The sequence below is a fragment of the Pygoscelis adeliae genome, unplaced genomic scaffold (genome assembly GCF_000699105.1).
Source record: "Pygoscelis adeliae isolate BGI_AS28 unplaced genomic scaffold, ASM69910v1 Scaffold183, whole genome shotgun sequence".
Lineage (NCBI taxonomy): Eukaryota > Metazoa > Chordata > Aves > Sphenisciformes > Spheniscidae > Pygoscelis > Pygoscelis adeliae.
Window position 1 is genome coordinate 2,639,014 of NW_008824536.1, and position 17,304 is coordinate 2,656,317.

The 17,304-nt window shown below is 50.2% G+C and overlaps 1 protein-coding gene across 1 annotated transcript in view; it reads right to left on the reverse strand.

Moving 5' to 3' along the window:
- Positions 1–8,026: 8,026 nt before the first annotated feature.
- PPIP5K1 (diphosphoinositol pentakisphosphate kinase 1) overlaps positions 8,027–17,304 on the reverse strand; it is a 47,305-nt gene continuing 38,027 nt past the window's right edge. Inside the window, exons 29-31 of the mRNA XM_009321594.1 lie at positions 11,611–11,748; positions 11,064–11,177; positions 8,027–9,807 (exon numbers count right to left, since the gene is read on the reverse strand). Of these exons, the coding sequence (XP_009319869.1) occupies positions 9,119–9,807; positions 11,064–11,177; positions 11,611–11,748 (941 nt within the window). The 3' untranslated portion in view covers positions 8,027–9,118. The remainder of the gene's footprint in view (positions 9,808–11,063; positions 11,178–11,610; positions 11,749–17,304) is intronic.

Here is a 17,304-nt window from a genome sequence, read left to right on the forward strand (position 1 = left end):
GCACTTTCACTTTCCCTGCTTTATTCTGCTGCCTGTACAGTTTCTGTAGACTATCTTGGCTGCCTTGCTGCTGTGAGAGCTTGTTCTACTCTCTTCCTGGCTGCCTTGCCATTTAACTTGTAGCACCATGAACCTCGCCTTTCTGGTGGGGGCTGAAGTGCTGCTGCTGCATGTAGACAGTGCATGGGGGGCAGGGGCGGGGGGCAGAGAAGAAAACTAGTTTGCAAAGAAAATGCACCTAGAAGATGAGGGAAGGCGAAACCCTCCAACTGTAACTTGACAGTGAAGGTCATTCTTCCATCTCCCATCCTGAACATACAGGTGGTGTTCTGAGCAAGGGGACCTGTACTCCAACTAGGCAGGACCACCGTTTGCCAGCTCTGCAGGTTTCTGTCCCAAGTATTTGGTTGTGGCACCCTGCAACACCTGCTTACCATGCTCAAGGAGCTGGGATGAAGGACACGTTTCTTTGGGGGCGGTGATGGGAGGGGAGGGTTCAGCCTGTTGTTCTTTGCTACAGAGAGCACATTCCTAACCTGCTAACTTGAGCTTTGCACACCCAGAGTGGCCAACTTAACTCCTGCACATCAGCAGTGTGACAGTAGGAGGCACAGAGGGGCTGTTGCCTGAACAGTCACACAAAAAGAGTATCCAAACGCACAACTACAGCCCCCTCTAAAGCAGAAGGGCTGAAACAACCCTGGCCGCTGTTGGCCTAAGATGTACGAGAAACCTCCCTGTCCTTGTAAACCAAAGGCTTTCTTGAGGATTGTGGTGAGGCAGCTGAGGAACCCGCATGCCATACTGAGAGAGGCTAGCGTCTGGCCAGCGTAGCTGATGTGTGCCAGCTCTGCAAGCAGCAGCAGTTTCCTCGCTGCCTGTATGCCAGCGGTCCAAGCCTCTTAGCTGTGTTCAAGCTTTGTCTTGTCCCCCTAAGTGTCCAGGATGCGGGGAATAGAACCAGTGGTGTGAGGAAAGAGAACCCTCTTCCAAAAACACTCGGGGAAAGTAGTTTAGTAAGTGTAGTTGCTCTTAGTTCCTCCACACCTGTGGCAGGGACGAGCAGACTCTTGTTGGCAGCATAGATGAGGTGCTGTCAAAACTGTGCTGTGCACACCTTGCAGCTCGCAGCCCGTTGCTCGCACACCTATTGTGGGCGTATGTTCTTGCCCTCTGGCCAGCCTGGCAGAAGTGTAGCTGTATGCCGTGAGCGCATCATTGCTGCTGAGCAGTCACCCAGAGCCTCCTTGGCATGCAAACCCCTTCCAGCTGCGGGGCTCCCAGCCCCCGCAGGAGTGTTAGTGCCCAGGTGCGCTGAGCCTGCAGCACCGGCGAGACTTTGCCACATCTGAGAGCATTGCAAGAGGGTCTTATCACAAAGACAGCTTTTATCTTTCTGTAAGACAAAGAGAGCAGCAGTAGGGTGTGTGCTCTGGGGAAGGAGGGATGAGATAGAAAGCAATGCTGCAAGGCTTGACATACAACTCAAAGGTATTTCCATCTGCTGTGTCACCCGCTGTGCTTGGCCCTGAGCCGAGTTCTGACTCCATAATAAGCACCCTAGGACCCTGTGTTGTGCTTGCCTGGGACACTTCAGTCTCAGTGCTAGTTTTCTGGCGGCTGACATAAAGAAAATGCTGCTTAGAAACCTGCTCCTAGGACTAAAATGGAGTTTCTAGGGAAATGGTTTATTTTGCATTTAATTTATATATTTATTTTTTTATGTTAAGCTGCATTTTGTGTGGATTTAATATTTTAATTTATACATGTTAACATGACACCATGTGCTCTTAGTGTCAGTTCAGAGGTTTCTCAGTACAAATACTTAGATGCTGCAATTTAAACAACAACATAAAAAGATGATAGAGAACTTGCTGGCAGCAAAAGGGGTCTCTGCTTGCAGCCTGCAAGGCTGTGTCTAAAACCCAGCAGCTGCAGGACAAAGCCTGAGGCTAGCAGCCCCTCCCCTAGGAGCAGCCAGCCCTTTTGACACAGCCCTTGTTAGGAGCATGTGAGCGTACTCAGGGATTTAGCAAATCCCTGCCCTGTGCTGTATTCATTTTAACCATGGAATCGCGATGTGTCTGCCGGAAGAATAAATGTCATTCTCTGTAACCCAATGGGGGTCAGCATCCATGAATGTTGGTTATGGCAAGCAATTGCAGGCAGTAACACACCTGCCCCTGCTTCCCCCGGCCACTGCTGGGGGGGTTTGCCTTTTGTGCTTTGGGGAGATCCTGGCTCACCTGCCAACGGGACGCCAGCCAGCACAGGCGCAGGATGCCAGACACTAGAGGAACCAATGTGACCCTCATTGACTGGCTCCCTGGATCCCTAAGCGTGGCTAGGTGTAAAAGCTAATGCACTAACTTTAGATAGACCCACACATGAATGTCTTCTCAATTTTAAACTTGAAGCAATTCTGACTAAGCAGCAGTAATAGTGAGGCTTTGCAAGGTGCCTGCATCCTCCAGGCAGGAGTGCGGTCACTGGCATGTGTTCCAGTAAAAACACCTGCCCTCCGCGTGCTGTGCTCCTGCACTCCGCAGCTGTGCTGCTTGGACAGCTTTGTTCTACACCAATTCGCTTCCCTGTCCTCAAGGCCCCACACTTTTTTTTAGTCTTTTGTGGCAGTCTGTTCTGCCTTCAGCTTCTCTCCCTCCCTCTCTGTCTTCCTCCCCTCATCCTCCCTCCCCTCCATCCCCTTCATCCCTCCCCCCGTCTTAAAAAACTACGAGGAAAAAGACTTGTAAAACTACCAATTTGTAAAGAGTCTGACCCTGCTTAGCCTGCAGGAGCCAGCAGAACCCATCCAGAGCCAGAGGTAATACAACACTGTAGAGAGAAACAGTTAAACTCTGCTTTTGCTTGTTTCTGCATGTGGGCAACAACGCGTAACCTTCCTGTATGTAATAGGTACAAAATACTATTTTAAACCTATAATTAAAAAAGTGAACGTCTTAACTGTATTGAAATGGCAACTTGTGCTCCTAGCTTCTTCTATGCTAAATGTTTTAAGAACAGAGCCCTGATTCTTTTCTTCAGCATCATGTTTCTATTTGAATTTAGTTCCTTGAGTTCTGTCCTTTTGCCCATTTCCATGTGAAACACTCTGTAACTAACTGCTGTCAAGAGAGGAGCCCAACACATTAACAATAAAGCCACATTAATTGCGAACAAGAACACTTCCAACTGTTTCAAACTGTTCTTTGGGTGAGTCCATACTGTAGGCAGGGGGCACACAGACACGGCCACCATACCTTCCGTCCAGTGCTGGCCAGCTGCCTCCCAGCCGACGAGTTCAGGCGAGCCCCGGCTTTTCCACTAACACCACACCTTCACTCGCAGCTGCTAAATCTTCCTGTGGCCCCAGGGAAGGGACACGCACATCAGGGGCATAGACCCTACCTGGGACACCCACCCCTCCCTCCTTGGCCCTGGCAGGGTGATTTGCAGTTCCGGCTACCTCCCCTCCAGAGGAAGTTTTGGGCCCTTGCATAGCTGGCCAAGGGCCCAGGCGGGGACAAAGCCCTCGATGCTCCAGTGCGGAGCCCGGCACAGCCTGTCCTGCCGATGCTGCAGCTCCTCACAGTTCCTGAATCATGCTCTCCATTGTGGCCCTCTGCCTGCCCGTGCACTTCTTGGGAATGGCAGCTCTGACTGCCAAGTTCATTCCTTGAACTGGAAACGTCTCTGGTCCTGTTGGAGGCAGACTGCTGCAGTGCTCGGCCAGGAGCCTGCTGCCGGCCAGCCAGGCAGCGCACCTGCATGAGGGACTCGGCTCAGGGCCTGTGGCCAGCCAGGCACTGATGGGGCACCACACACTGCCTATCCCTGTTGCAACAGTGGGCCTTTGTACCTCTGCAGAACTCCAAACAGACCTCTGAAGGGGAAGTCACTTTATTTCAGCTCTTTTAGCTACTCAGCAGAACACTAGGACAGCAGCCCTCTGCTCTGCCTGTGCTGGATAGCAGTCAGGAGAGGCTGATGCCCAGGCAGCTCTGCTCCTGCCTGGGTGTCCTCAGGAGGAAACACAATGGCACAGTTGAGTGCAAGGGAACAGGAAAGCAGGTACTGGGCTACAACCCTCAGAAGAGAGGCCATTGTGGCCACGGAGCGTACCACGGCTTGCGCAGCATGTAATGGAGAGCTCAGGGCAGGTGCCAACGCTGTTGCTGATGGGAGGGACCACAAACCGTTACCATAAACAAGGAACTATTTCCACAGCTGCTTTCCAGCTAAACAAGCATAGGGATATGGCCATGCTCCTGCTAACTGAGAGGCTGTGACCGTACGTGCATTTCCCAAAGGTGTACAGTGTTGGGAGTCTAAGGACCTGTTCAGCACCATCCTGCAGAGCAGAGCTCCCCAGCCAGCTGTTGAGATGGACCATGCAGGCTGTGGTGAACACACCTACTACAGGCTGTGCTGCAGGAGAAGGGAGGCAAAATCAGATTACCGTAGCAGAAAACACAAGCGGCAACATGCAGGGAAGTGGTGTAAGTCACATAAGCATGTCCTGAGGAAGCAATGCTCTTCCAGCCATGAGCAGGAGCACACTGAGGCTGAGAAGCTTTCAAGTGCCCATGAGACCTGGATAGAAGCATCAGTGTTGATCCACGGGCAGGTATCTGCAAAGAGGAACTGGATCAGCCCAGACCTCCAAAGCAGGCCTTGGCTTTGCCAGGGCTACAGTTCGGCAACAAATTGGACTTCTCTCAACTCAAACAAGAAGAGGCAAGCAGCAATCCTTCAAACTCCTGGGCCTATTGTTCCTCCATGGCCAGCAAACAGAGCAGGCATCAGCTGGGCAGCACTGGAGCCAACAGTCCTGGACCACAGGAGGAGGGGGGAAATGGAACTCGCACCAAGGACAGAAACCAGCTGTCCTCGGCTGGTCAGCTGTGTCCATCGCTTGCTGCGTAGAACTTAGGGAGATAAGGGTTAGTAATTTGTGGGGAAGTGGCACGGCTCTGAGAAACCAGAAGAACAGATAAGCAAAAGACAGGTCCCAGTCAGGCAATGACATGGCCCTCCCTTAATCAGCTCCTTCAGCATTTGCAAACTGATGAGCCAGAGGCATGTCCAAGGCAATAGCAGCAACACCGAGTTTGGTCTTGTTTCGACAATATCAGGGCTGGCTGGACCTTGCCACGCCAAAGGCCCAAAGCCTGCATACGCCCTACAACCTGACAGTTCTCCAGCTCCAAGGACTTGTACATGCTGACTGACAGGGCCTGTCCCTTCCCACAGCCTACACGAGACGTTGCCGTACCCTAGCTACTTGGTATAGACAGTTGGTATTTCCTGCCTGTTCCGCCACACGACCTGGACCCATTTCTCTGTACTCTTTTCCCATTGCACACAGTGACAACAATTCAGGAAAAGAGCTTTGCTTAGCTGCACCTCCCAGGGATTTGACAAGCCTGATCCAAACTATCCCAGCTACTGTAGGCAAAGTTTGTGGCTACACCCAGCCAGAGATGCAGGACCGTGCAGCAGCCATTTGTGCATATCACTACTTATGCAGCCCAAAAGCATTTGAAAGTGCAGCTTATGCATCAGCCTAGATTTGAGGAGCCAGAACTGACTTTGGCAGGATTAAGCCAAAAATATCGGCTCCTGCCATTGTACCCAGAAATTGTGCAATCGTCCTTTTCTTTTTTCTCTGCTTTGTGACTCACAGCACTTCCTTACACCACCCTTCTGCTTGGAAAGGGCTTTGTCATTAATCACTGCTGCTGCTAAGCCAAGAAAAACATGGTAAAGACACTGCCTAAGAGCAGACAGGTCAGTGCTCGGATTTCACAACACACTCTGCAGGTGTTCATTTGGAAGTGTTAGAGCATCATGAAAGACCACAAACTTCTCGACAGAGGCAGCTCTTTTAAAAAGAAGGGCACCGTCCCTTCTTGGCCTACCTATCAAAGAGAGCAGACATAGACTAGAACACAGTTCTTGCACCACTGCAGGCAGCCCAGCTTTCTTCTTGGCTGCCCGTGGGACAATACCTGCCTTTGAGTTCAGGACATTTGCTTCCACAGCATAAGCACTACTAGCCACAGGTAACCAGGCTGTCTTCCTGTTACTCTGCCCTGCATCAGGAAGCCCCCTGATCCTACAAACTACCTGGAGAACAAAACTTCACAGAATTACCAGTATGCAAAATACCAATGCAGCCAGATAATTTCTGGCTAGAGGACTCCAGCAACCAAAAGATGTATTCAGAAGCCGAAATTAGACACTAATTAGAATTTGTAGAAATATTGTCAATTTAGGGATATGGAGGTTTGTATTTTTCATCACGACAAAAACTCTTCTGGCTTCTCTCCTGGGCCCGATCTCTCACTGAGCTGCAGAGCCACAGCAGAGCCACAGCTGCAAGCTGTTCCCAAGCGTCATTCCCTTTTCATTTCCAGGTGAAGAAATGGGCTGAAGATTGGGGAACATTACAAATAACAGTGGTTCTTGTGAGTGGCAGCAATCTACCCAGGAATTCAACTACTGCAGCACTCAGCCATCCTTTTTTGCAGAAAGTGGCCTTCAGAGCCTCACAAGAAAGGCCACTTTTGTACTCCGATGATGTGGCATGTCCCACAGCAGCAGCAGCTCTTGGGCAGTGCTACCACAGCGCTTGTGCTGCCCCTGCCAAGCCGTGGAAGCCCAAGGACACTGCAGCCAGTAGCCGCTTTCTCGGGGGGAAAGGGTTCCTGACTACAAAGTGCCCTCCTGGCTCCCCTGGCTCCCAGAGTCCAGTCTGTCTCCTGTGCTGCTTGGCAGGATGGCAGGAGGGCAGCTGGCACTGAGAGCATCCCCTGGCTGTTTTCTTGCAATGCAGGGGGAGCAGACAGGCAGGAGATCTGCCGGGCATTTGTACACGGCAAAGCCATCCCACCAGCAGGCTCCAGGGCCCTAGAAGCGACGAGCTCCCAGCTGTGTGGGGGTGAGCACCTGAGAGCCAGGCCCTCACCCCACAAGACCCTGCTCCATGACCTGCTCGTGCCACCGCTGAAGGAGCTGTGCCCCACTCAGCAACGACAGCTTGCGGCAGGTGATGCTGGGTCCATCACAGCAACCGCCCTGCCCAGGCCTGGGCCGCGGTCTCCGCCCCATGGGTGCAGAGGTGGGCGCTGCCTCCCCCAAACAGAAACACGCAAATCCAGGCAGGAGACGCAGCTCTTATGCCCAGCAGGGACCCTGCTGCTGGAGCAGCGGTGCTGGCGGTGGCAGGTGCCACGCACTACTGACCCTGGGAGGATGCGGGCAGGACAGCAGGATCAGGGGCGCGGGCATTACCCGAGGGGCGCAAGTGGGATCTAGTGCTGCTCTGCCTCCTGCGTTCCCGCAGCCAGCTCCTGGGGCAGGGGCACGCTGCAGGCCCACGGCCTCGGCCTGACAGGCACTGGCCAGGGTATCTGTTCTTCCAGGTCCTTAATGCAGGGTTGCCAATGAAAGCCAGAGGGCTTCCTTACAGCACGGGCAGGCCCTCCTCCCAGACCCCGGCACACAGCCGTACAAGAGCAGGCTGGCACAGCCCTGTGGAAGCAGGGGGCCAGGCTTCCTCCTAGCACAGTGCTGCACTCGAGGCAGCTGTATGACTGCTGCATTTCAAGTGCAAGTAAACATGACCTTTCTTAAATACCCAAACTGGCAGCTAGGCATTATCAGGCATGAAGAAGACGACACGGTACCCAGGACGTGCTTGGAACAGATGAGAAGGTGTGGACCAAGTGAAAGGAGCCGAACGCACTGCCTCAGTGTCTTCGTTCTACCACAAACTGCCCTGGGACCTGGGAAGCCAGGACCTCATCCCCAGTATGACCAGTTCTTCTGTGGAGGAAAAAAGAGGTGTGTGGCCTTCTTGAGCAAAGCCCCATGCCTGTGCACCCACTTCAGTTGTGACTTCAGCCACAGTTCCTCTTCCAGGACGGCGGCGAACGACCAGGGCTTGCCGTCCCAGGCACCTGCAAGCTCTAGCACACACACACTGCTGCGCAAGTCAGCATCAGAGACAGAGAGACGCCGGACCCACAGCATAGATTTACTGTGAACACACATCATCACAACACAGCGCGGAGATCTTTGGGCACAGCTTCACAAAAACACAGATCCTAGCTACAGACAAACACATAGACTTGTTCATAAATACAGGAGGCGCAGGAGGCACAGCCCTGGCCTGCACTCAGGATGCGGCAGGGACACCCGTGTCAATCTTGCCCTCAGGCTTGTGCTCACAAGTCATTTACATAAATATGTATTAAATACTTTTCATTTTATATATAATAAAGATTTCTCCTTATTGGTTTCTAATAATCCTGATTTGTTCAAATAGCAGTTTCTTTTAATTTCTGTCACCAAGACTTCAGAGCTGTACCCTGCCTGACCCTTGGGGACTAGAAAAAAACCCGTGTGTGTCCTCCCTGCCCACCTCTCTCAGGCTGGACCCCCAGGCTCCCGCCTGCCTGCCCCAGCCCAGCAGGAAAACATTCAAGACCACGCCACAGAGACGTTTTCTTGCAAGTGGTAGTCTTGAACCTGATCCCCTCATTACTCTCCTTCCCACACTCATTCAGAATGCTTTCTGCTTCTCCTAGTCTTCCTGCCATGGACTCGCCGGACCTGTTTTTGGTGGCCAGTGGTGGGAATTGAGAGAGGAAGAAGGAAGGAACAGAGAGGAGGTTGGTGGTTGTGATGGATCTGATTACTTTGGGCCCAGAATGCCTTTCTCTGAAGGCTATGGGCCAAAAAATCTCAAGGGAGCATCCGTCCCCTTTGGACTTACCACCCCAAAAGCCTTGGCTGTACCAATCCTCTAACTCTGCTGTCCCAGCGAGCATACAGCCCTTGGGACACCAATGCAGCCCCATGTCCCTGCTCCATGGAGGTGCCATGCCAGTACCAAGACTGCATTTGTTGTTCAAGGCAGATGGGGCATTGTCTTTTGCCGAATGGCAAAGAGCTGGCTTGTGGAGGAGCAGAGCAGACTCTTCCACACCCCAGAGTCCTCTGGCCTTGGGACATGGCTTGTGCTGTGGACAGCCAGCTGCATGAGGTGCTGTGCAGGAAGCTGGGCTGCCTCCAGGCTAGAAGCGCTTACGGTGTGCTGTTCAGTGAGCCGCTAATTCTGCTGATCCTCCTGACACAGCGGCTGCAGCTCCTCCACGCTTTTCTCAGGAGACAGTGGCTGGCACAGGTGACCAGACAGAAGCTGGCCTGACAGTGCACTGTCCCCCAGCAGCTCCTTGCCCATATGCTCCGGGTTCAACAACTCTCCCAGCAGCTCCTCTTCACAGGGCACCAAGATCTCCTTGGGCAGCCCTGACTGATCCAGGCCAGTCATTCCCCCTGTATACCCCTCACCTGGCTTCACTCTCTCCCCAGCCAGCCTTATATCAGACCCTGCACCACACTTTGGGTTCCCTGTGTTACTTGGCTCTAACATTCCCCCAGCTGAGTCTTCTTCATCCAGCTCCACCATGCTCTTCTCCTCTGGGTTAGAGTCCTCCTCCGCCACCTCCTGCTTGCACAGCTCCAGGACCCTGCCTGGCTCTGGGCCCTGGTTCCAGGTCAGGGTCTCTGGGGCACTTGGCTCCACCACTGACAACCCAGACATCCCCACCTCCATGTCAAGCCCTCTGCCTGGAGGCTGTCTCTCTCCTTGCTCAGGGGACTGGCTAGTCAGTTGCTCCTCACTTTTTGGGGGACTGATGGAAAGTTTCTCAGTGAAGCTGAAACGAGCGCAGTTGTCCACAGATGTTGGGGAGGATGGGCCTGCACTGGAGACGGTACTGGAGGGGCCACTGCTGTCTGCAAAGAGGAAGAAAAATCTTAAACATTTAGCTGATATTTCCCCAGCCCAAAGCCTGGGCAGACCCAAGCTGTTGCAGTCCCACAGCTCTACAACCAATGGGTGAGGGTCATCTACATGCCATGCAACCTGGCAAGGGCTTGCAGCTGCTCTTAGGTGTGTTTCTGGCAGCTCAGCTGATGAAAACCCAAGCACAAACACCACACTTACATCTTGTCATACCATGCTATGTTGGCATATAGCCAAGAGTGGATTCTGTTGTCATTATAGAGCAAAATGTGAAATGTGATGTTGGGCTTTGAGCTGAAAATCAGTTTCTTTCATTCCCTCATTATTATGGAACACTCTCAGCTTCAACTTTGCTCCTCTTTGGTTTCTGACACACACAATCCCTGAATGTTGAGCTAGAGTCACCATTGGAAGAAGAAATATTGCTTCTCCATTAATGCTTATTCTTGCCTTATATTGTACAATAAGCAAAACTAGAGAACAGATCTAGATTATATCTAATCCAATAAGGGGGGGAAGATTAAACAACTGTTTTCAGTCAGATCAGTTCCCTGACCTTGCTGCCTACACAGACACACACGACTCCTGGCACAAGGAGTATACAGCCAGGAGAAGAGTAGGACTGCTCTTTCAGTGGCAACCTTGACTTGTGTTATTAAGGCACTTGCTGTGCAACTGTTGGCTAACCCTTTCCCCACCAAGCACCAGTCAGATCTGCAAAGGGGACTAACAGTCACGAGCTCTGCAGAGATTGTGACAAGTGAGGTCCAGGAGCTGCAGAAAAGCCTGTAAGTGAAGAACTAAACAATCGTCTGTCCTATACGGAGCTCTGGGTGAGGCATGTACGTGGCTGATTAGGAAAGGAAGGCATTTCCACGTGCCCACACTGAGTTGGCCATGTGTCATGAAGAATCACAAAACTTGAGATGAAAATGAAGTGCATTCAGGCCCTCCATGTCCTAGTGCACAAAGCAGAGGATGTCTGGAGACACAGCATCCATCCAACAGTAGAAGTCCCCATGATATACAATACTACGGAGAGTCCCTTTTTGCATCTTTCTTTGGAAGCTTTTTCACAGGGCATATGACTACTTTCCCTTTTACCTATTTCCCCTTTCTGTTTCTGTTCCTTCAAGGGCAGAGCATAGAAACCCTGAGCACCAATACTTGCTTCCACCATTTGGCACCCTTTACTTCCCTCCCTCACCACCACATTCACCCCTGATCAAGAAGGGAGCACACTCACACCAAGGGGGCTTATCCGAACGCTGGCGCAATGGCAAAGAGGATGATGACAGGATTCGCTGGGACATAAAGGGGTCTCCTGGTATGTGGCTGCCAATCATTGAATCAAACAAAGCTTCAAGAAAAAAAATACACAGATCAGTAATATTCAGACAGACATAAAAGAATGGCTCATAGCCCAGCAGCCACGAGCAGGCACTCAAGGAAGTGTTCAAGAACAGTGCAAATTCAGAGCCATGCCTGTCCCTCAGCTCCTGGGAATCTGAGGCTAAGATTTGCCAAGCTGGAGTTTGTATCCACATCACCATACTTATCAGCCACAGACAGACCTGACTGATTACTTGTCTTTCAAGTAAGCGGCCTAGGATGGCTCTGAGCTGGATCCCATAGCTCATTCCTGGGCTAGAACACCCTGGAACAGGTTTCAGAGACTGCGCTTATTGCCAGTCCTGTCAGGCTGATCTGTCCCGATAATGTAAAAGACCAGAAGGTCTCCTTGCCTCGTCTCTGTTCTGGCTTACCCAGAGACAAGCCCACCTCACCAGTACCTGCGGTAGACTGGACATGCGATTCGCTGCAACTCCTGCACACAGCCGTCAGGAACTCGTTGACCTGTCGCAAAGAGAGGGAGTTGTGCAGGGTCTCCAGGGGATAAATGGTGGGAACCATGGAACAGCCTTCAAAACCTGGAAAGAAACCCAATCAGAAAATGAATAGAGCAAACAGCAACCTAAATCCATGCAGGACCACTCATGGCTGAAGGAGCTGGGCAGTCTGGGAATCAAACAACAGGCACACTCAGGCCTAAGGTCACCTCTTCTAGGCCAAGAAAATCACCACTAGGCAATCACATGCAATCACAGACCTGAAAGCAAGCATCCAGGCACACGCAGAAGGAGGGGGAAGAGGGAGAAACATATCTAGCAGCAGCCGTGTTTGCTGCAAAGCCTGTGACCCTTTTGCTAAAATATACGGTTATGATGGAGAACTTAGCACAGTTCTCCATCACACTTTACAGAAGCTAAACAGAATTTGAGTGAAGTCAACAGAATTTCCGTGAAGGGACTCCCACCACTAGTGACACCCCAGCCGGGGACACAGTCCACCCTCTCCCCATCAGCGAGGTAGTGCACACTGCTACAAATGCAGGGAGCAGCAGAACCTCCCTCTCTCACAGCAGACCCTCCGGTGTACACCTGACAGACTGTCTCCCAAGGAAGGGCTGGGCAACAGTTTGAATTATTTGTCCCCTTAACAAGACTTTCACTGCCAGCAAACCCAGAGCTAGTAGAAATAGGTATCTCAACATTTAACAGACACTTGCTCAGAGCTAAGCTGCATCACAACCATTCACAATAAATTCTTTGCTACTCAAGCCAGTGGAGTATTACGGCAGAGCATCTTCCTCTTCATCCAAGCTTCTTGGCAATCCTTTGTGGCACCAAGCCAATCTGAAACTGTCAGAGGAGCAAGGAAGAAACAAGTGAGTCTCTGCGAATGAGGCCTCCTCCTGCTCTGCACCTCTTGAGTTTAAAGGCCTCTAAACTTCTTAAACTTAGGCTTCCCATTCTGTGACTCCCTAGCTCCCTGTAAGGAGCTCAAAAAGACCCTGGGAAGGCACTGGGTTCCTGCAGAGAAGGAAAATTACTTTGAAATGCAAAAAGTACAACAGTTCTTGATGCATTATTGTGTCAGGATTGCTGCCCAGCACACTGGCAGGCTAAAACTGATCTCTGCAGCTTGACAGCACCTAAGGAGAAGACCTAGAGCACCTGGATTATCTGCTAAGTGTACTCATTGTTCCAATCACCTCCAGGACAGTCTCTGCTCCAATCTGCTCACCTAACCCAGTTCTGCAAGAGGCAAGGAGCATGAGCCAGCAGATGGTATTTAGAGTGAATCCACATGCGATATGAGGAGGCTGCAGACCAGATCATCACCAGTTTACAGTGCTGCAGAGACATTCACTGCCACCACAGCTACTGGAGATAAAACCCTCCAGACAGTCCAGAGAGGTTACCTATGCCACAAGGGGCCTACACACATCAATTCAAGACATGAAGGATAACAAATCCTTGGCTAGGATGAAGGAATGTAAGACACCAGAAGAATACCATACTCTTCTGTCCCTTGCTGAGAAGTCCTTAGAGTGGAAGAGCTGAATAAGGAGGAGTATCTGTTCATTATTTTCTCATAGGCATTCCGGGAGACAGAGCTCAAGGAAAAGGGTGAGGGCAAGACTTAACGAACAGCCACATGGAAATGGTTGTGGAGCAGCATAGTATGAGGCTAATGTCATTTCACAACAGAATCTGGTTTAAGAGGGGCCAAAGTTGGCTCAGGTCCTGGGGTCTCCAAAGAAAAGGGAAGAAGCTTGAATATAACATAGGGCAAAGCAACGTAGTTACAAGATACACTGGAGGAACTGATGGGGATCTGAGTGCTTGGGAAGCCCTCTAATAAAATGAGGAAATGAAAGGTCCAGTGTCAAAGGAAACATGGAACTCTGACAAAGTGTGAAATGATACACCTATATCCCCGAAGCGCCAAATGCCCGCTCACACAGCTCTGCTCAGCACTATGTCATTTAACCGGTTTCAAGCAAGTAGAGAAAAAGGCAAAAGTTTCCCTTCTCAAGGTGAAGCACTACTGTTTTTAAGGAACCCCTCTCATTTGTATATGGCAGCCCACTTTCCTGCACACCTCCCTTGACCTGCTTAGCTGCTGTGGGGATGCCAACAACGGCAGTTTCATGCCACCACAGTAGAGCCAAAGCAGAAGTTACCGCTACAGACCATAATCCTTACGTGTATTGCAGCAGCAGCCAGAGTCCCCAGTGAAGGCTCTGACCACTGCTGCACCACACACATTTAGCAAAGAACCAACATCTTAGGGAAATAAAGCATGAGTGCAAACCACAGGAGCCTTTCCAGCCTGACAGTCACCCGGTGCTGACCACTCGGCTACTGCTGATGCTTCCTCAAACTCTTTTCCTGGGGCCTGCAGGGCAGGAGTCTGTGATGTGGACAACGGCACAAGAAATTAGACAGAATTCCATTCATTTTGTACCGAAGTCAAACAGCAGTCCGCAGAGGAACAAGTTTCATTTTTCATTTCATTCAGGTTTGACTACGCTAGCTGCATTAGGGGTGCAGAGGGCAATCTGCTTCCTCCACAGTGAGGCCTGCCCTGCAGGGAGAGGTATGTGGCGGGGGTCTGCAGACCAGAGTAGCTAAAAATGAATCCCAAAGTCAAATGTAATCTTCTCCAGGCAATGAGTACAGCGTGGTTATGTCTCCAAAATCTTTGTTCGGTAAAATAGGAAGAAACCATCTGTTAGAGTAAAGAAAACAAGATTTGGTTATGGGAAAAACCTTAAGATACACAAGGCAGAGGAATCTGCTGAGTATGTATTATTTTGGATGTCCAAGGAGACTGCATGTGATGTGGGGGAGCAGCTATGGGGGAATCTCCACTCTGAATCAATAATGCAGCAGCATCCTGACACAGCAGGAGAGAGAATGGTACTGCCTGAAGAGCCATTCTGCAAGTGAGAGCACCAGAGGTACAATCCAGCTAGGGGATTAGAAGTCCTGTTTTGGCTCTCCCAGGCATGCTGATGCCAAAGCTGAAGGCCCACCCATGTTACAGCTGAGTTAACTTCTCCCCAGAGCTTCACGTTCTTGGCATGTGCACACTTTACTGCACACTGTCAGAGAGTCTACTCAGTGTAATCACAGTTTATGAAGAAGTCTTCCAGATGTTCAAGGAGGGAGTGACTGTCTCCTTAGACTAAGACTGTTTCAGAGCTGCCTAGTACCGACACACAACACTTCATAAGAGTATTAAGAAGGTGATTTGGGTGTAAGAACCCTTCTGCAGCTAGCACACTATACCATATAAAGCAAACGGAGACCTGCACCTGTCTCACGTCTCCCATCTAAACCAGAGAATCCCAGGTTTCTAGGAGACTCCAGCAGGCAGTAGGAACACACAGATACAACTCTCGTGAACAGCTACCTTTTAGCAGATGAACTCAAAGAAAGAGTCAAGAAGTGCCTCCTTTTTACCTGGACTACACAATGATGAATTCTGAAATAGCCAACACCTACTTTATGATTACATGGCTTGAATGGCAAGCAAATACATTACAGATCTCTGAGTGAACCCTGTACGCTGTGTTACCCTACCGCTCTTTCACTGCAGATGTAATGGGTACTTTCGTCCATTTAGCTCTCTCTCCTTCAGTCACCCTGAAGTCTGAAAGAAAATTCAACCAAAGGTGTTAGCAGCAGAACTAAAATAAACAGATTTTTATACTGGGAAAAGGGAAGAACAAGGGGGAAAACAAGACCTTGAATTCATTTGCATCTTCTTGATGACCCAGTCTAAACCCTCAAGAGGAAGTCAATACCATTTCATTAAGAGGAAGCATCTAATTTGAATCAAGGTAACACAAAGTTTCCTAAATTCTATGTATGTCCCAGAGAGACAAGAAGAAAGCTTACTGTGTAATATGAGTTGGGAAAGTTTGAGTTTATATGGAACACATGCACTCCCCGGAATGAAACCAGTCTTGGTGTGATTATCCCTCAGAGCTGGTAATTCAGCAGATCACCTGGGAGCCAGCAGACTTCCTGGCTAGTGAGCATGACAAGGAGCAGTCTTCAAGTAGTCCAAATGGCATGTTCCTCAGCTTTACTAAGATTGAGCTGAGGTCCCAAATACGGCAAGCTTCTCTACTAGCAGAGTGGGCTTGTTAAAAGAGAGAACGTACTTGCTGCTGCAGCAGGCTGGCAAGTAGAAAGCAGCCAAACTGCTGTCAGCCAACAGACAAAGACAGGGGGCAAGGAAGACTCAGGTGAGAAGTCTTTCTGGTCCAAAGCAATCCTTTTTGTGTATTATAATTTTGCCTGAGAGTTCTGAACATTACTACACACAATTTGATTAGCAGAAGTCGCCAAGTTACTACCCAGCTCTCCAGTTGTGAACTCTACATTGGAGCGGAGAGGGTACCTGTTCCTTTCTAACGGAGATCCTGAAAGCAACAGGCAGACCAATGGCACCTGGCACACCCCCAAAAGGTCTGTAACACCAAAGGTCTGTATGCCAGCTCTTCTGGAGTAAAGAAGCACTTGCCCTGTCTGAGCACTGATTCTGAAGGGCATGGGAGAAAGCACACTCAGCAAGTTCCTCTCCAACGTGCTTGGTCAGTCCAGCCTTATTTTGTTGGGAGCACTCCAATATGCCACACATATATTTGCATGTGTTTATACATGCATACACAATATGTACATGAACTAGGATTTTTGCTAACCGGCCTTTCTAAATTTAAGCCTGTACAGCCAGCCTGAAGATCTGTCCTAGTTCAGCACCTCTCTGCCCACAGTGCCAGAAGTGGCTATGAATAAAGGGGTACAAGACTAGACAGCATGTAGTGACTCTTCCCCCAAGCAGTCCCCCAAACTCCAGTGACCTGCGGCTCAGAACTGCTCTGAACCTGATGTGTCTCATCCATATTCTCCAGTCTCCCCTTGAACTCAGTTAAGCTCCTAACACCCCCATGTACTGTGGTGAGGACTTTCACTCTGCACGGAAAAAATCACTTCTGTCTACAGACTACTGCCTCTACTCACTCCACTAGAAACCTCCTAGCTCCTGTACTGCAACACTGAACTGCAGATCCCCACCACCCCTCTCCAGGCCACTCCGACCACTATCACAAACATCCTTCCCAGACTGCAAATTTCTGCCTTTCCCACATCATCCCAAGTGGTGATGGTCAGATCAGAGCCCACCATTTTATATATGAATTTGGGGCTATTTCCCCTTGTCATTTAAATTTATTTACACTGAACATCACCTGCTGTTTTACTGCGCGCTCATTATCACAGGGTCATTCTCTGTTTCTTCACAGCTGACCTTTGGCTTCAGTACCACTGTAATTCATTACCAACATGAACTTACTTCACTCTTCTTTTTCCCAGCTGTGACCACACAGATAAGCACAGGTTCCCAGACAGATTGCTTCAGAGCTGATCTTTCCAACTATGGATGCCAACTGCACACTTTTAACTCCCTGATTCTACCTTTTAATTCATGTTTTCTTTGTGTGGATAGAAGTACGGTTGAAAGCCAAGAAAGAGAGGACAGGAGTATGTAGTTTTCACAAGCTGGGGAAATTGGGCTGTCAGCTACAGAGACTGGAGAAACGTCTGCTCTGAGAAGAACAGCAGCAGGAA